This window comes from Bos indicus x Bos taurus, chromosome 7 (genome assembly GCF_003369695.1).
Source record: "Bos indicus x Bos taurus breed Angus x Brahman F1 hybrid chromosome 7, Bos_hybrid_MaternalHap_v2.0, whole genome shotgun sequence".
NCBI lineage: Eukaryota > Metazoa > Chordata > Mammalia > Artiodactyla > Bovidae > Bos > Bos indicus x Bos taurus.
The window spans coordinates 51411279-51431477 of NC_040082.1; the positions used below are offsets into that span (position 1 = coordinate 51411279).

General features: G+C 38.2%; 1 protein-coding gene across 3 annotated transcripts in view; it reads right to left on the reverse strand.

Moving 5' to 3' along the window:
* The window catches only part of SPINK5 (serine peptidase inhibitor, Kazal type 5), an 83835-nt gene that overhangs the window by 16791 nt on the left and 46845 nt on the right, over positions 1-20199 (reverse strand). For 2 of the 3 annotated variants that reach the window (XM_027546042.1, XM_027546044.1), the window contains 14 exons: positions 17643-17770; positions 15917-16001; positions 14918-15045; positions 13978-14041; positions 11590-11717; positions 9958-10054; positions 8388-8515; positions 6691-6763; positions 5664-5791; positions 5441-5519; positions 2567-2694; positions 1700-1772; positions 909-998; positions 672-799 (listed from right to left, as the gene is read on the reverse strand). In XM_027546042.1, the coding sequence (XP_027401843.1) occupies positions 672-799; positions 909-998; positions 1700-1772; positions 2567-2694; positions 5441-5519; positions 5664-5791; positions 6691-6763; positions 8388-8515; positions 9958-10054; positions 11590-11717; positions 13978-14041; positions 14918-15045; positions 15917-16001; positions 17643-17770 (1457 nt within the window). The remainder of the gene's footprint in view (positions 1-671; positions 800-908; positions 999-1699; positions 1773-2566; positions 2695-5440; positions 5520-5663; positions 5792-6690; positions 6764-8387; positions 8516-9957; positions 10055-11589; positions 11718-13977; positions 14042-14917; positions 15046-15916; positions 16002-17642; positions 17771-20199) is intronic. The other variant, XM_027546043.1, reaches the window with a different exon arrangement.

Here is a 20199-nt window from a genome sequence, read left to right on the forward strand (position 1 = left end):
TTCCCGACCCAGGGATCAAACCTGGGTCTCCTGCATTGCAGGCGGAGTCGGTACCATCTGAGCCACCAGGGAAGTCCCATAAAAAGATGATAGTTCTGGTAATTCCTTCCTCAAGGAATGTTCTATGAGGAGCTAATATATACATATATATATATATATATATATATATATATAAAATATATTTAACTGTTGTGTTCATAGTGTTTTTTTTCAGAACCATCATCGTCCATCATGTTCATAGGTCCCCAAATATAGTTGTTCATCAGAATAAACTAGAAACCCTTTCTAAAAAACTAATTCCTTAGCCTTGGAGACTCTAACTTATTTTGAAGGACTAATCTGTGTGTGTGTGTGTGTGTTTAAGACCTCTCTTAAGTGTGATCTAGTTGTAGAACAGATTTGGAATAATTTTTTGTAACTATGATACTGAGGGTTGGAAACTTTTTTTAAGTGACATAGCTAGTAAATATGATTAGAACTTCCATCTGGATTTCCTGTCTTCAAGTCCAACTGTTCTTTCTCCTGTACTGGGTGTTGTCAACTTAAAAGCATTGCATCTAAAGACTTGGTTTAAAGCCTGCATGGATTCATGAGCACATGAGTATTTAATCAAGTCTCTAAAAATGCAGTCCCCGCAGTAGCTGAAGGGGGTACAGGATCCTATTACTCACAAGATGCTTCTGCACATGTAGCACTTGTTTTTGTATAACTTTCCATCAGCACCAAGCACAGGGTCGTTCTCTCTAGTGCACATGAGCTCATCATTCCTCACATGCTGCCGAAAGTTACTGCACTCATCCTAGAAAATAAGAAAAGGGAAGTGGGCATGGCTTTTTCCCTTTGTGACTTGGTTACTTTCTTAAACTTGGTTTTAGGAATTCCTCTCTTGGCTCTGATCTCAGACTCACTGCACTTATCCTGGCAATGGAGGCCAAGGAACGCCCAGACTCTCTAAACTTCCCATCCTCCGCTTCATTCCGAACCTCTCTGCACTGGTCCTGGAAATACAGGGAAACATAAAACAATATTTGAAAGACCTCCTGGTCTTGCTCGCTCTTTCCATCAATCTTTCCTTTCCTCTACTTTTCACGGGAGATACGCTCTTGACCAGAGGACAATCCCACAGTTGTCTAACTCTATGAATGACATTATCACTGGCAAAAGACTGATTGAAGATGTCTTCTTTGTGATCTTGAAAAGCAAATAGAAAAGGCAGCACCATGCATGTGCACTATTGATTCACTGATGCTCAGAAGACCCTCTGGAGAAAATGGGAAAGGCATCAAGGAGAGACGCTAAAAGAGAGACTTTGAGACTAGTTTATTTTACATAAATTGTTAAAATCAGTGTCAACAAGCAACATGAAGCCTCATTTCACATTTAAAGTGTCAGACATAAGCATGCAGTTAAGGTGGTAAAGAATTTTACCCACTATTTTTCAATCCACAATTCTCCCAAACAGGAGAAACCAAAGCAATAATCGATACACACTGCGGAGAATTCTCTATAAAATTGAGAAAAAAACATTAAACTTCAAAGCCAGGAGATAAATCTTATTATAACCCAACATGACAATATTGGCAAAATCAATTTTCTTTGAAGCAGAAGATTAGCAACTTTATTATCCAAAAAGTGAAGGGGAAGACAAGAATCTGAGGACGAAAAGTAAAATAGTTATCTTCGTATCTTAAAAAATAACCTTTGCATCATTTGAGGGCTTGGCTCTTGATTTTTCTTCTTCATTCTTTTTTCTTTCTTTAGCTTCTCGCTCACTGAAAAATTTTATAAAAGGGAGAGAGTAGTTTTTCCAGAGTCATTATTGAATTGTTTAACCAAATATTTCTCCAATTCTAAACATTAGAATGTCTAACACTGTTTTCTAGTATCTAAAAAATACATGAGATTCTTTTTAAACAAATAAGTTCTGATCATTGGGTTTTCATAATTGTGACAGTGCTGTCAATTTTCATAAACCCAGTTTCTATACCATCATCTAGAGTGATATACATCTGAAGGGTCATTACATTTTTTCCTAATAGGATTATTTATGACTCTCAGGTAGAGAGTTGCTTCATTTCTCCTTTTTATTTTTTTTATTGAATTATAATAACTCTTCTGTATTGATTGTTCTTTATATTACTATTATGCTTTAAAGTTTATAAACATTTTAAAAATATTATCTCCTTGAATCCCTACAAAAACTCTATTGTGTAGTTATTATTCTCTTTATATACAGGAGGAACTGAGGCTCTGCAGAGTGAATGGGTCTGTCCCATGTCACTTATCTGAGACACTTCCTCTTTGAAGGTCAGTGATGTTGGCATGATACAACAGGGTGTTCTCCTATCCCAGCTGCTCCTGGTATGATTATGCTTCTCATAATATTCAAAATAGAAATTCCTTATGAAAGTGCTTTGGAAACTTACTGTCCTCTTCTAAACTGAGGAGCTATTAGTATATATTTTTAATGTGTGATGCCAAACACCGTACGTTTTAAATCAAAAGGAACTGATTTCTGGGAAGCAGACACAGCATATCAAACTGATTCATAAACCTCTCTACTCACAAGATGCTCTGACACATAGCACACTTGTTGGCATACGTCTTGCCATATGGGCCTCGAACAGGGTTGTTTTCTTTGGTGCAAATAAGCTTTCCATCTCTCACCATGTTCCGGAATTCATGACACTGATCCTGCCAATAAGAACAACAACAAAAAAGAGCTGTTTCTACAATCATCTGATCTTTAAAACAGAAACTATGATCGGTTGGTTATATGTAAACTCATAACCCTTGAGGAGGAAAATTAAAATCTAGAGAAAATAAAATTTTAGAGATAAAATGTATTTTAAAGCAGCGGTGCCCAACCTCTTTGGCACCAGGGACCAGTTTGTGGAAGACGATTTTTCCATGGACTGGGGCTCGGGGGGTGGTTTTGGGATGATTCAAGCACATTACATCTATTGCGCACTTTATTTCTGTTATTATTACATCAGCTCCACCTCAGATCATCAGGCATTAGATCCCGGAGGCTGGAGACCCATTTTACGGGCACTATGTTCAGTATCTGCTTAAGAAGTCTGAATCCTCTCCACAGCATCCCTTCAAATACTTGTCAGCCCCAGTGGAATTTCACTGCCACCTAAGGCAGCCTGTGCCATTTTTATAGTTTCATTGGGTTGATCCCCAAACTTGTTGCACTGCACCTCAACTCATTACTTCACACATTAAAAAGCCCTAGACTGAATTGAAAGACATCCTTTGGCAAGGCGGCATATAAACATCTAAAGTTTTAGCTTTGTTCCTCAAGAACAAATTTTTTTTTTAATTGTTTCAGCAAATCTGTATTATACTCTTAGCATTTTGTTGTGTGTGGTAATGGATTTCTTTTGGTTGTCATTAAAAAGTCTGTAAGATAAGCACACATTATCCCCATTTTACAGATGAGAGGGAAAAAGTTCACAGATAGTAAGTGATTAAAATCAGTGTTGGAACAGAGATCAGAAACCTATTAATAACCAGGCTATAGGTTCCTTGCCTTCTTTGCCTTTACATGACAGAAGATAAAGACTCCTGGCACATCTCTAAGAACATGGAGCTAGCTGCCGTCTTTGCTCCTTGCAAAATAAGAACCTTAAAAAGAAGGCAATGGAACTGGGCCCACAGGATTTAACCCCTGTTGAAATTTTTGAACATCCATAGAAGTTTGTCTTAAACATTTTTTTTAAGCCCAAAGAGTTACAGTATATGAGAAATTATCTTTAAAAATGCTATCAATAACCTAGATTGGAGTTACCTTTCTTTAAATTGTGGTACCATGAATAACTCCAGACCTACTTTTCTTTGTTTAATAGCATTTTATTCTCTGGAACTGAACACCTGATCAACATGAGAAATGTCTCATAGCCATCATTTTTAAATTTGCTAGAATTTTGTTTTCCTCTTCCAGGTACCTAAAATGCCGCATACATCTGTGTCTATGATAGCACCCCTGTGAGGATATTGCAGCCTTTGCTCTTTGGGTGCAAATCTCTAGCTCTTCCATTTGTTATCTGTGGGTAGTTAACTTCTCTGAATTTTTTCCTCAACTGTAAAATTGGACGCTACCACCTACTGCACTGATTGTGGGCAGATTTAAATACGATGGTGCATGTACTTTATAAAGCTTATTTTAGTTTGCTTTTGTAGATAACACTGATTGTGGGCATATTTAAATACGATGGTGCATGTACTTTATAAAGCTTACTTTAGTTTGCATTTGTAGATAAGACTGTAGCTTTCTTTTTGCCACAGGCACAAAAAATATCTAGGTATTTTCTATACGTACATATAGGTTTTTTCCTTTTTAGAAATTCTTGAAATAGATATTTTTAAACTTGAAAGAAATTTAACAATCTAGAATACATGTCCAGTAGAGGTCATTTCAAGTTGTACAATAAAGTATTTTCTCAAAGCCGTTGATCTACCAAAATATGGGTAACAGATATTCCCAATTTATTTTTCAAAAATGACCATTACTACTACTGTTTCATTTTGCTTAGTCAGCATAAAACTAATGAAAAGTTGCCTCTTTAATGGGAAAACTTTCCTGGGGAAATTTCACTGTTTCACTCTTCTCAGTCCATAGCTGGATTAGAAGAGGTTGCACTGTGTCATCGTCTATGTGCTGGTAGTGTAAAACATTGAACCTCATTTTTAAAACCCCAAGTTGAACACAAGAGGGCACTAGAGTGCCAAGAATTTACCATCTGGAGCTCCAAGCTTTAGATCCTTTTCTTGTTTATAAATTTGGCATCTATTTGCATAACTGTTTTTAAACTTCAGGGGGGAGATCAAGTTGATAACAATAATTTGACAATTGCCATTGTTCCTATAATGTGTGGTAACTGCATCAGAGTTGCAGTTCAATTCAGTCCTGGTCGTGTCCGACTCTTTGCAACCCCATGAATCGCAGCACGCCAGGCCTCCCTGTCCATCACCAACTCCCCGAGTTCACCCAAACTCATGTCCATCGAGTCGGTGATGCCATCCAGCCATCTCAAGGACAGTTAAATTCCATGTTATTTCTTTGAATATCTGGTCATGTCTTTCTTGTTTATCATCAAGTTCACAACAACTGGGACAGAGTATGCATTCCATAATATGCATTCTGTTTATTTGTTGAATAAACCAAGCTTGCAACCACTCATCCAAATTTAAGCATAAGCATGCTCAGGTGGCACTAATGGTAAAGAATCCACCTGCCAATACAGGGGATGCAAGAGACGTGGGTTTGATTCCTGAGTCGGGAAGATCCCCTGGAGAAGAAAATGGCAAGCCACTCCACTATTTTTGCCTGGGAAATCCCATAGACAAGAGGAGCCTGGAGGGCTGCAGTCCATGAGGTTGCAGAGTCAGATGTGACAGCAGTTGAGCACAAGATACGTCTGGCATGTATTACCTGTTTTTCCTTGTCCTTTCCGGTTGTGTTCCTCGTGTATTCCCCCTCTTCCTTCTTTTTTTCAGCTGCTTCCCTTTCCCTTGAAGAGAAAAATGAGAAGAAACGTTTCAACCAAAATGAACAAAGACCTCAGGTATGCTTAAAAAAAAAAAAAGTTGTCTTGAATGGATGAGTGATTATTTAAGACTCAACAATTAAAAGCTCATTTTTGAAAAATACTCACAGCTTTTCCTTACACATAGCACACTTGTTACCATGTGTCTTGCCATCTGAACCCCGTACAGGGTCACTTTCTCGGGTACAAATAAGCTTTCCATTTTTCATTTGACTTCTAAACTCATCGCATACATCCTGAAAAGAAGCAAAAATTATATTGGAGATGGCTATTTTCACATAGTATTTGACTGAGCTTGAAAATTTTGAAGATTTTGACTTAGGAGTTGGGCAGCCACCTAATCTTGCTGTGGGAGGCTCTTTACTGGACCACAGAGGTGTCCAAGTGGTAATTTCTGAAGGTGAATTCCATCTTCAACCTTAATTCCTGCTTGCCATGTAAGGCTACATAGTCCAAAAATGATCACTTGGACACCTCTGTGGTCCAGTGTAGAGCTCCCCCACATCAAGGTTAGGTGGCTTTATAACCAGGTCACTTTAGAATGGGAAGATTATGCTGGATTATCTGGGTGGGCCCATTATAATCAAAAAGATTCTTATGAGTGAAACAGGAAGGCAGGCAAACCAGAGTCGGAATGATACAACATTAAAAAAAAAAAAAAGGCAAAGAAAAAGATCTTCCCCAGAACCTCCACCAAGGAAAGCAGCCTTTCTCTGACACCTTGACTTTAACACACTAAGACCTGTTTAGGACTTCTGAACTCCAGAAATATATGATGCTGAATCAGGGTTGTTTTAAGCTATTGTTGGTAATAATTTGTTATAGCAGCCAAACCTCATTTTCCCCATCTATAAAATGAGATAGGGAAAATCTTAGTTGACCAGGTTATTGAGATAATTAAATAAACTACTCTTTATAAAAGTGTTTTATAAAGTGTTAGGCTGGAAGATTTCCATTTGGTGTTAAATTTCTGCACCGAACAAGTTATCAGTGATATTCACATTCATGATGACTTCTGAGCTTCTAAGCATAAGATCTTGACTGGCAACAACTGGCATGCTCTTTCCACCTTTTTGATAGTCAAGTAATGACTTACAGAAAGACCATTCTTGCCCAAACCTAGTTAATGATTTACCTTTCCTGATGCTGAATCAGTCCCATTTGACCTGTAGACAGATTGCCTGTTTTTTTCCTCTGCTTCTCTTTGCCTAAAAAAGAAGAGTTCAGTAGTCATGTTGTTAACACATATCCAGGTTTGGAAGAGGCCTAAGAGTTTATGTATCCTAATCCACCTTCTTCATAGAGAATCTCTCTGCACCTCTCAGAGATGGACAGTCACCTTGGGTATTAAGAAGCTCCCCACCACAAGATATTCTAGTGAGATCAACTCAGTTAATGTCCAAGTCTCCTTCATATATGTCCAAATTAATCTCCCTGTAACTTTCATCCTTACTTCACACCCTCAGGAAAGCATGGAACAAGCCTGCTAAATCCATTATCTCTTCCTGATATTAATCCTTCTGATATTTAAAAGCAAGCTTCAGGTCTCCAAGTCCAGCTTCCTCAGTTCTTTCACCTTTTTTTCATAAGTTGTAGTTTTAATTCCTTACCAATTCATCATTCTTGTTCCTAAGCTTCCCTGGTGGCTCAGATGGTAAAGAATCTGCCTGCAATGCAGGAGACCCAAGTTTGATCCCTGGGTTGGCAAGATCTCCTGGAGAAGGAAATGGCAATCCACTCCAGTATTCTTGCCTGAAGAATTCCATGAGCAGAAGAGCCTGGTAGGCTACAGTCCATGGGGTCACAAAGAGTTGGACATGACTGAGTGATTAGTACTAATATTTCAATTTATCTAGGTTACCAGTGGATTCCAAGATAGAAGACAAGTGGTGTAGGAAGTACCTTAGGATTACGGTTTGGGGGGCAGGGGTTTCTTTAATCTTTTACCTTTCTGATAAAATATTTATGCTAGTGGTTCCTAAGTTTTCATGTACATTAAGAATGACCTGTGAGATTTTAAAAATCAGATTCACTGTCAATCCCAACAGTTTTACTGACAGGATCTACACTGAGATTCAGTAATCTGACTTTTAATAACCCAGGTGATTCTGATCCAAGATCCAAACAGTACAGAACTCTGGTACATGTATATCTCTTTCAAAGTTTCATTTGGCTTTATGCTTAAAAGAAATGTGTATGAATATATATAACATGAATATATGTGTGTGTGTATTTTAGGGAGCTCCCTTTTCATATATAAGAAATAGGTTGTTATATGACTCAGAGAACTCAAACCGGAGCTCGGTTTGAGTTTCATTTCTTTCAAACAACATAGAGGGGTGGGATGGGGAGGGAGGTGGGAGGGATGTTCAAGTGGAAGGGGACATGGGTAAACCTATGGCTGATTGATGTTGATGTTTGGTAGAAACCTATACAATACTGTAAAGCAATTATCCTTCAATTGAAAATAAAAATAGGGAAGTGGTAGTCAGTGTAACCTGAAGATTCAAACAAACATTAAGTCATGGAACCTTAACAAAATATTAGGAAAAAGAGACTAATGATTCAGTCTGGTGGAATTTAATTTACAGTCACGGATCTGATAAAAAATCTCCAGTGGCTTATAGTTCACAGAAGTATGATACAAAATAGAGTAGGAATCAGCTGCCCTTGTTTGGGCTCATTATTCCTTAGGAGATGCAATAGAAGGAGATATTTGAGAATTAACAGAAATTTCATGACAGAAACTACAGGCAAATGAGAAACAGCCATTAATTCAGGAGGAATATGTGTCTATCTCTTTTAGACAAACAGGTTGAGCAAAGTACTTACAGTATCTCTTTACACATGGTACACTTGTTGTTGTATGATTTGCCATCTGCGTCACGGACAGGATCACTCTCGCGAGTGCAGCTGAGTTTTCCATCTTTCATTTTTTCCCGATACTCAGCACATTGGTCCTGAAAAGGGAAAAGAGAGCAGGCCCCCTGGATGACTTGGTCTGTTGTATGTTTATTAAGTTTCTTAAATAATCTGAGTCAGAAGTTCTTATCTATCTCCTCTTATACAGCATGTAACACCTAGGATTGCTGTCAACAGAAGAGAGGCTGGAATCATCCATATTCTAAGAGGTCAGCTGTCATGGGTAATGTTGCTTTTAAGGTTTTACACAAGGAAATTATAAAGCTGGCTGGAATTTAATCGCATAGACCAAGGGTAAGCAGACTCTAGCCTACAACATTAATCTGTCCTGCTGTCTGTTCTTATATAGGAAGTTTTATATATAAAACTTGAAACACACCTTCACTCATTCATTTAGGTATTATTTATGGCTGATTTCCCATAGACGTGGCAGAGTTGAATAGTTGTAACAGAAACTGTGTAACCTGCAATACCTAAAATATTTGCTATCTGGCCTTTTACAGAAAACAAAAAAAAATTGCTGACCTCTAATGTAGATAGGAGAGAGAAAGAAGTGCTAGGAGAAAGCATAAAATCATGCAAAATGCCAAAGAAGACAGGCTTGAGTAAAGTCTAGACAAGATAGACAAAGGGTCTTAACAAGTCTGTACTTGAAAGTTAGAACTCAAACCTCCTATAGGAGAAAATACGTACAAACATAAAAGCCAAACTTTTTCAGAGGCAAATACTGGGCCTATGTCAGATCTGGAGGCAAAGAGAGGGTCTTAACATACCCAGGTCATACGACTAAAGACAAGGTGTCTGTGATCTTAGCAATTGTGTTCACATACCTGAGGAGTGGGCTTGTATGCAACATTGTCATAGTGACATTTAAAACATCTCAGGAAATGTGCCAACACTCGCCTAAGTTACTGTATCCCTATAAGAGTACTGCTAAGTATGAGAAACTATACAGTTGAATGAGATGAAGTGATTTATTCAATGCTTTGCAAGTCCAGGTGGCAAAGGTAGGATCACACCCTAAACTACCTGACTCAAAAACCTATGCTCTTTCACCATATTATCCTGTCTTGGAACAATAGCAAATATACCTCCCAAAAGTGGCTCCAGTCAGAGAGAGCGCATAATGAAAGGAACTAAAGAGCACGTGATGTGGATCATCGTTATATTTATGCCACTTCCTCTCCTAGGATCACGTATTGGCTTCAAAGCTAGATGACAGAAAGAGGAGTCAGGAGACTGGGATCAGGTCATCATGTTAATTATTTTCAAGTTCAGAGAAGTCAGAGTGAGCCCTAGAGAAACTAAAAATTGCTTGGATATTACTCTGCAGTCATAAGGGGGAAATCCCCTGTCCTTCCAAGGATGCTCTCCAGCTCAGCACTGTGTACACTCATAGCCTTTGACCACAGGCTCTGCCATGGCCCAGTGCCACTGAGTTGAGCCCACTCTGGTTATGGAACTCAGAGGCAGCTCTGACCTTAGCTTTCCCTCTTCCACCACCACTGGAACCATGGCCCGCAGCATTCCGCTGATCTTCCTCTTCTTTTCTCTTTCTTTCTTCATCTTCTTTCTGGCTGAAAATTAGAAAGTGGGAGGTAGGGAATAATAGATTACAGAAAGTGGAATGCATTTCTATGAGTTCCTCATCCTATGACCATATTAGATTTTTATAGAATCCGTCAGCTTTTATTGAACATCTGTTACATTGCAGGCCCTATTCTTTGAAAATAGAAAAATGCATTACGTTGCATCCTTTTGCCTGGAAGACTCTTATTGCAGTAGAAGAAAACCAGCATTTACGGAACCACAAGCAAGACTTGGTGAGCAATTAATTAGCATTTTGTAAATGCTCCCGTGAATCTCCAGAGGGATTTCTCTCAAACACCTCATATTAAAGAGGTCCCAACATAATTATCTCCTCTACCAAATGTGTTCTTCCCCCTGAATTCTCCTTCAGAAAGGACAAAACACTGGAGCCATCCCTAACTGCTCCCTCTTCTTTAGCTCACATGGCTATTTACCTTGGTTTCACTTTGCTGTGTCTCCCGTGTTGATGTACTCACCTTCTATTCTAGCTCTGTGTTCTAGTTACCTCTTGCTGGATTACTGTAACTCCCTACTACCACCAACAGTATTCTGAATTTTGGTACCTTGCTTTTCTTTTTACTGCTAACATATGAATCTTCCAAAAAGGAACCACATTTATGCCACTTATTCTCCTAGCTGAAAAATTTTAGCAGTTCACCACTATATACAAAATTGGCTTCAAAATCCATGATCTGGCCTTCAAAGCTGGTGAAGTAGATAAGTTCTAATTAAAATGACTTTCTCTTCTATGTACATACTACACCTTGCTTAATTTTAGATTTTACCTATGCTGTTCCCTGTTTTATCCTCATTCCTTCCTATACTGTTCACATATTATCCAAATTACCAGATCCAGTTTTATCCCTCCATAAAACTTTCTATTAACTCTCCCTTTCCTGAACTACCATAACACATTGTATACATCATTTTTCATTTAGCAATTACTCCTTTGTATTATATTAGTTTATTCCCACGTCTAATCCTTACTGAACTATATCATTTCTGGTAATACTATTTCATTCATCTTTGTATAACCATTATACACGTAAACATTCTAGATGTTCAGCAAATGACTGTTAAATGACAAATATTTCAGATGTACTTCCAAACCTTGTGTAAAGAGCTATCTTTAATTTCCTAAAAATGTGATTTTTTAAAAAAATGTAGGTAGAGGAGTTAGATTGGTAGTAAAATCTGTGCATTCTTTCCGATGAGGATTACAAAATAATCCAGAGAAGGGATCCACCTGACGGCACAGGACTTAGAATTTTATCAAGAAAGATGGTGTGATCCACTGTGAGGCGGTGTCCCAGGGCTAATGGAGAAGGTAGTGTAATAACTTGGCCATCTATTGTCTGTTTCTAGAATTGTGAATCTGAGCCTCTGTAAAGAAAGAGTCACCCTAAAATGATTTACACATGATCGTTTGTTGCTTTTACAATACATGTAAGGAAAGAACCAACACTATATACTATCCTCCCAGCTCTGCCACCCACAGCATGGACTTGATCTGCACACTCACAAGACTGCTTTGCACATGGCACACTTGTTGCCATGGGTCTTGCCGTCTGGGCCACGCACAGGGTCATTTTCTCGAGTGCAGAAAAGATTTCCATTTTGAAGAAGGCTCCGAAATTCACTGCATGCATCCTAAAAGGAGGAGAAAAGGCAAGAGCTTGGGTATTTTCTTGAAAATAACCCTACTGGGTCCCTACTAAGTGCTTCCTGGAGAAAAAAAAGGAAAAGGAAAATGACCTATGAATGTTTCTTTCTGGCAGTTGTTTTGTTCAATTCCTACTAAGACCACAGGACTTAAAAAGAGGTTCCTGTTTCTTTTTCCTTGAGATTTAGCTTCCAAGTCCAGACTGAACCTGGCAGTCACACATAAGCAAGAATCTCTTAATAAACTGGGTTCTCAGAGGATTGGACACAGTTCTTAATCAAGACTTCACTGTCTATCTCTATTATATTATAATGCAATAAGAACACTGTATATAGCATAGAATTTTAAAGAATTAAGGTTTAGGTAGAACTTTGAAGTTCACCTGATACTCCCCTTTATGTCACGCCTGCCAATAAGTTGTGTAATTTGCACTGTAACACCTGCAGTGATAAGGAGTTCATTACCCTCCAGATAATTCATTCCAGAATTTCTATTAGATCATTCCCACAAATTAGCCATGTGCTACTTAGGAGGATCTTGGAAGGGAACTCTAATCACTCCTATAGGATCCTTATTCATAGCGTTTTATTTTTCTAAGATGTCATTGCAAATAGGATGAGTATGTTCCTTCAAACCAGTAAGCAAAGTCAACATATCATACTTCCCTCAGAAAAACTGAGGATATTTTTCTTCCTCCACACGGACTCCTTCAAATATCTGGAGAAAATCCTCTTGTCCTTCTCCCATAGCAAAGCACCCCCAGATACTTCAGTCCTTTTGTTCCAGTCTTTTTCAGTCATTTGCACCATTTCTCATTCTGATTTCTTTCCCTTTCCTACAGAATTTAACATAATATTCCAGGTGTGTCCAGACAAACCCAATGTGTTGATGGCTATTTAATATTGTTAGTTAGAATTCTAATCTGTTGCCCTGCGACCTTGGGTGAGGGGTCTTACCCTCTCTGTGCCTCAACTGCCTCTTCTATAAAATGAAAATAATATAAATTCCACATAGTTAAAATAATAATGCCAATATTAAGTATTCAGTACATGTGCTGAATTATTATGACAATAATGTGAGATAATATATTTCTACACATATCTACAATGACTGACATCTCGGAAGTACTCAGTAAATTTATGAGGAATTGAGATGGAATAAGCAAATACTTAAGATCATATAATTAATTACTGATGGCAAGTAAGATTGACTTTGTATTTTTTTCTGTTTCTTTTAGTTCAAGTCGAAACTCAGTGAAGACAAGAGTGACTTTTCCTAGCTCTGCTGCAAGGTTCACTGCCAGATTCCCTAACTGGTCATATTTAGCAAAAGAAATATGAGAGGATAGTTTATTGGTAGTAGCTAATGTGAAATCAGAAATCATCTGATGCTAAAGACTAGTCTCCTATTGATGTTGAAAAAAGGAAAGCATATGAGCTAATATTTTAAAAATTCAGATTCTCAATTGTGGGAAATACAGTTGTAAAACAAACCAAATCATTCAGAATTCCAAGTGATATTTCATTAGAGATTATTTTTAACATCAATAGTTTTTGATGGGGGCAAGGAAATGACCACAAACCTGGAAAAATCTACCTGGAGTGAGTCCTTTTGGAACCAAGAAAATATTATTTGGGAGTGTTGCTCTAATTTTTGCTCAAATGCTGGCCCCAGAAATAATGAAAGCAAGGGACACTCCTGGTTTGACGAAATGTGTTCATCCAAAGCTCCATGTTGTATGGAGGTAATGCTAGATTTGGTGTCTTGAATTCTGTTGTTCCCATTTTTCAAGTGTGACAAATTTGGAAAAACATAAAGATTCTGAAACCAATATTCTCACTACCTTTGTACACAAGTTCTTCCTCTCTCTGGATTTTAAATCATTTAAAAATAGGGCAATGGAGTAAATTAGAAGTCTGAAGACTATGGCCTGTGAGCAAAACCTGGCCCACTACCTTATTGCATAAATAAAAAGTTACTGGAAAATTTTATTTATGCAAAATAAATGCCCATTTGTTTGCATATTATCCATGGCTGCCTTAGAGCTACAGTAGTAGAGCTGAGTAGTCATGACAGAGACCAAATAGTCGCAACCGAAAATATCTACTGACTCTTTAAGAAAATTTTATCGAGGCCTGGACTAACTGAACCTGAGTTCTCGCACATAGGCCTTCAGTGATCCCGTGAGTTATTTTTAAAGAGAAACTACAAAGCTTCATTGTGGTATGAAGCTTCCAGCATAACTACCTTTTCAGCTTCTCTCTTAGCTTTTCTGGATTTAGCGGCTGCTTTTTCTTTTGCTTCTTGCTGGCTGTAAGAGAAAGGCAAGAGGATCAATCCATTCCTAGTACCGTACCTATTATCCTAAAGGGGATCTCTCTAGATAGATATATTCCCTTACTTCTGCACCTCTTATTTTTAGTGTTACCTAAAGACACAGGCAGAAAAGGCAATGGCACCCCACTCCAGTACTCTTGCCTGGAAAATCCCATGGATGGAGGGGCCTGGTGGGCTGCAGTCCATGGGGTCTCTAGGAGTCAGACACAACTGAGCGACTTCACTTTCACTTTTCACTTTCATGCATTGGAGAAGGAAATGGCAACCCACTCCAGTGTTCTTGCCTGGAGAATCCCAAGGATGGGGGAGCCTGGTGGGCTGCCGTCCATGGGGTTACGCAGAGTCAGACACGACTGAAACGACTTAGCAGCAGCAGCAGCAAAGACAAGGGCATAGCCAACCAGTAAATAAATTTTCACTACTCTGCTTCCTTTGGAAAACAAAGATGTGGTCCTTCTTCCCAGGAAGCAATGAGGATACTTAAAAAATTGATGTGACGATAGGGTACTTTCAATTTGTTAGCACCCAGTGATTACATCTTTGGGTTATTCATGACAGTATGTATGCAGAACAAAAATGGCCAATCCTTGTATGCCATTAACTCTGGGGGAATTTCCCCTTAGTACATGGTCCCCCCTTAAGAGCAATTCAAGTACCTTTCAGAACACTGAGAACACTATAAAGAAATGCACTAAGTAGACAGCTTTGTAATAGTAAATCCCCAAACTCAGTGAAAAGGTCACCTTCACTGTCTGCCTCAGAGAGGGAGCCTTCAACATGCTCTCTCTCGCCCACCACAGACCTAGCCTCTCCAGCACTTAGGAGGAACAGTGGCCGCAGCTCTACTCACAAGAAGGCCTCACACATGGAGCAAGTGTTGCCGTGGATTTTCCCGTCGGGGCCCTCAATGGGGTCGTTCTCTCTGGTGCACGGAAGTTGTCCATTTCTCATGTAGTTACGATATTCACTGCACAGCTCCTGCCAAATGAGGGAGGAGTTAAGCATCAGGTAATGAAATACTGAACGCTTCCTCCACGTTACCGTTTTGAAAACTAGGATATAATGCCCCAAACATAATGGATGCATCAAGATGATGACACAGAAGGTCAATACTAGACAAGACACTTTTCAGATGCTGAGGTCACACATTATTGTGGAATATAAGATTACTATCACTTATCTCATTAGAAAACCTTCAACTTAATTCAAATATTATTCTGAAGTAAGCACTGTGAGAGATTAAAAACAGTTATTTATTGTCCCTTTCATAAAGCAGTTTGTGGTTGGCAGAATATTAGCTCCTGACCCGAAATCTATCCAAGTCTTGATATCCAGGACCTGTGAATATGTTGCAGAGCAAAGGTGACTTTGCAGTTGTGAAAAAGTTAAGGACCTAGAGATGGGGATATTATCATGGATTATCTTAGTGTGCCCAATGAAATCACAAGGGTCAAACCTTAAGACTGGACAAGTTAAGACTGCACAGTGAGAAGGAGCTGTGCCTACAGAAGAACAACTAGAGATGCAGTGTTTAAGGATGATGGAAAGAGTCCAAGACCCAAAGCACTTTCATGAAAGGCCTCTAGAAGCTAGAAAAAGCAGAGACAGGCTCTCCTGTAGAGATTTCAGAAAGGAACACAGCTCTGCCAATCCTGTGATTTAGCCCCTTGGGTCCATGTCAGAGTTATAACCTAAACAATCATAAAATCACAAGTTTGTAAGGTTTAAGCCAGTAAGTTTCTGGTAATTTGTCAGAGAAACCATAAAAAAAGTAGTACGTGGGGTCTTTCTCTCCCTTGCCCAGAGAGAATGGGGTGTTCATGCGGCTCCAAGGACCTGAAACAGTTACCTGTGCTGCTTCTCTCTTAACTTTCTCAGTCTCGGCTTTCTCATTTTCTTCCTTGCCAACATTTTTCTTCTCTTCTTCAAGTCTGCTGCAATTAAAAAAAAAAAAAAGATACAAACTAAATTCAGTTTTCCATTCTCTTTGGTAATATATTTTAAGAAAGAATGAGAGTTTTCCAGACCAAAAATCAGATTCAGTACAAATTTATCCAATCAAGAGGTGCTAACACTTTGCCCAATAATGCAGATAACTTCGATAGTTAACAATTGCCCTTAAAAATACAAAACTAGTATTTTTTTTTAATCAGTATGTGACCCTTGGGTGGACTTTTTTCTGTCAGTGACTTCAATCAATGATCTGAAAAAGAGCAACAATTGCCTTGATTTTTCAAAATTGCTATCTAAATAATTACAATTATAATGATGAGACTAAGGATTGCTACAATCCTATGATGGACCCATAATCAAAATAAACCATGTCTAACTATAAAATTAAAAATTTAAATATTATCTTGAATTAAAATTCAATTTTGAATTCAAGTTTTGGAGTATAATAATGATTCAAGTCCAAGAAGATTTCACACCTGATATTTTGAGGGAAATCATAAGCCTAAAATTTTGGCATCCTAGCTATTTTCTACTGACATGTACCATTATCAAAACTGGAAAAATCCTTAGCATATATCACACCTAGTATAGTCATTAATACAGCATTAGCAAATCAAGCGTGTGAGAGGAGAGCCCTGATTTCTTGAATCTCAGGCACTGTTTAATCTACTGGCTGCTTCTATCAATCTCTCCTCTAAGGAACTATGTGAATATACTTATATTAGACCAAAACATGTGACAGTTAAGAGACAATAACGCTGCACCTCTTTAAACAGATAAATTATTTAAGTTTTTTTTTCAGCATTTATTTTAGTGTGGGGCTCACTAGAGGACTGAGAATCTAAGAAGGAGTAGAATCAGAGGTGATAATGATTGCATTTCTATATTGTCCCACACGGTAGAGCTCTGGCCCCACTCAGGAAAACAGGGACCCAGAGGAACATGGATGTTGCTTAAAAAGAAGACAGTTCAGTAAACATCTATTATGTGGCCCTAAGTCTTAAGGCTTTCAATCTTTACAGTAACTCACTTATACAAATATTTATTTCATATGGTAATATGCATATGGTAACGCCCCTGAAAAGATAAATACAATCCATGCTATTCCATTTCTTGTTCAGGCTATTTTAGAAGTGTTTACACACTGATCCCAGAGACCTCTGTTCAGCTGGTTTTCCCTTAACCAGTATCTGAATATACTCAAGAATCATAAAATGTCAGGGGTGGGAAAAGAACCAAACATATAATCCCACCCAGATCATCCAATTTCTGCTTTTTGTTATGAATGATGGTTGTCAAGTGTTAAAAACAGTTAATCTCACCCAGATCAATCAACAAACTGCTGGTCTCTTTTTGTTACAAATGATGATTGTCAGGTGTAAAAATATATTTGCACTAAATTAAGATTCTCCCTATGCCTTAGGTAGAAGATAGAGAGATAGCTGAATAGAGAATAACATTGTCACTGTGACTCAGTGTTACTTAATGTCTTTTCCATGTGCTTTTAAAATTGTCTAGCATCTAAGTAATAGTCTATATTCTATACATTTATGAAGAAACTGAGACACAGGGCTGATAAATCATGAAGAGATTGAAAGGGAGGGAAGAGCTTAGACACTCACAACAGGCTTGCACACATGGCACACTTGTTTACATGCATTTTGCCATCCGGGCCACGGACAGGGTCATTCTCCCTGGTGCATATGAGCATTCCGTTCCTCACCTGGTTCTGAAACTCACTGCAGAGTTCCTGGAAAATGAAGAAAATATGCTCTCAGAGAGTGATTTTCTACCCTCTCTACACTTCTGTCTGTTTTGAAGAATAACTAATGCAGAGTAAGAAGGAAAAAGAAAAGTGAATACATATAGCAGTAAATCAAAAGCATTTAAAAAGTTTCTATCATGGACTCAAAATTGTGCTGACTCTATAGTGGATCTGAAAATGTTTAATGTCAGCATCCTCTTGAGGGTGCTTACAACAGAGGTGCAGAGGAAGGCTGATAAAATTGGTGGAGACCAATATAAAATATATATGTTTATGATGTGTCGCACATCACAATCTATAAAAGCTAGGAAACATTAAAGGGGAAGAGACTCAACAGGCCTAGAAGGGGAGGATTCCTAGAAAAACTTAGAATATTACTGGACCTTCATGAGAAAGAAGGAAATCCTGCCATTTACAATTTGGATAAAATGAGTGTATTCTCTCTGACATAAATTACAGCAAGATCTTCTATGACCCACCTCCCAGAGTAATGGAAATAAAAGCAAAAATAAACAAATGGGACCTAATTAAACTTAAAAGCTTTTGCACAATAAAGGAAACTATAAGTGAGGTAAAAAGACAGCCTTCAGAATGGGAGAAAATAATAGCAAATGAAGCAACTGACAAAGAATTAATCTCAAAAAATATACAAGCAGCTCATGCAGCTCAATACCAGAAAAATAAACGACCCAATCTAAAAATGGGCCAAAGAACTAAACAGACATTTCTCCAAAGAAGACATGCAGATGGCTAACCAACACATGAAAAGATGCTCAACATCACTCATTATCAGAGAAATGCAAATCAAAACCACAATGAGGTACCATCTCATGACAGTCAGAATGGCTGCTATCAAAAAGTCTACAAACAATAAATGCTGGAGAGGATATGGAGAAAAAGGAACCCTCTTATACTGAGGGATTACACTTAGTGGGAATGCAAACTAGTACAGCCACTATGGAGAACAGTGTGGAGATTCCTTAAAAAATGAAATAGAACTGCCTTATGACCCAGCAATCCCACTGCTGGGCGTACACACCAAGGAAACTAGAATTTAAAGAGATATGTGTACCCCGATGTTCATTGCAGCACTGTTTGCAATAGCCAGGACATGGAAGCAACCTAGATGTCCATCACAGACGAATGGATAAGAAAATTGTGGTACATATACACAGTGGAATATTACTGTTAATAAGAACACATTTGAATCAGGTCTAATGAGGTGGATGAAACTGGAGCCTATTATACAGAGTGAAGTCAGAAAGAAAAACACCAATACAGTATATTAATGCATATATATATGGAATTTAGAAAGATAGTAACGATGACCTTATACATGAGACAGTAAGAGAGACATAGATATAAAGAACAGACTTTGGACTCTGTGGGAGAAGGCAAGGGTGGGATGATTTGAGAGAATAGCATTGAAACATGTGAAATAGATCACCAGTCCAAGTTTGATGCATGAAACAGGGCATTCAATGCCGGTGCACTGGGACAACCCAGAGGGATGGGATGGGGAGGGGGGTTGTTCAGGATGGGGGACACATAATATACCCGTGGCAGATTCATGTCAATGTATGGCAAAAACCACAATATTGTCAAGTAATTAGTTTCCAATTAAAATAAATAAATAATTTTTTTTAATTTTTTATAAGTTTAAAAAAAATTTTTTTTAAATCTCCCGCCAATGCAGGAGACATGCGTTCAACCCCTTGTCTGGGAAGATCCCACATGCCATGGAGCAACTAAGCCCGTATGTCACAACTATGGAGCGGGTGCCCCAGAGCTTGGGAACCATAACACTGAGCCCATATGCTGCAGCTACTGAAGCCCATGTGCCCTAAAGCCTTTGCTTTGCAACAAGAGAAGCCACCGCAACGAGAAGCCTGTGCACCACAACTAGGGAAAAGTCCGAGCAGCAGTGAAGACCCAGCACAGCCCCAAAATTTAAAATCAAAATTTTTTTAAAAATGAGTTATGAAGCTGAAATAATATAAAATTTAGTAGGCATTATAGTGAATAGCAGTAAGACTGTGTGACAGTGTATTGTCCAACTGTTGGCCTTGACTTCTCTCTACTTTAGTCTCCTTAACTGTCAATTTATTACTATATCAATAAACATCATATATTAGATCAATAAATGTCATATCAGGGAGTCAAAAAAAAAAACTTGAATGTATTATGCTAAGTAAAATAAGTCAGAGAAAGACAAATACTATATGGTATCACTTATCTGTAGAATCCCCAAAAGCCAAAATTCACAGACACAGAAAGCAGATGGTGGCTACATGTATGTGTATGTGTGTGTGTGTGTGTGTGTGAGCAAGAGAAAAAGTGGTCAGAAGTACAAACTTGCAGATACAAGATGAATACATTCTAGTTCATGGTGATTATAGTTAAGAATACTGTAT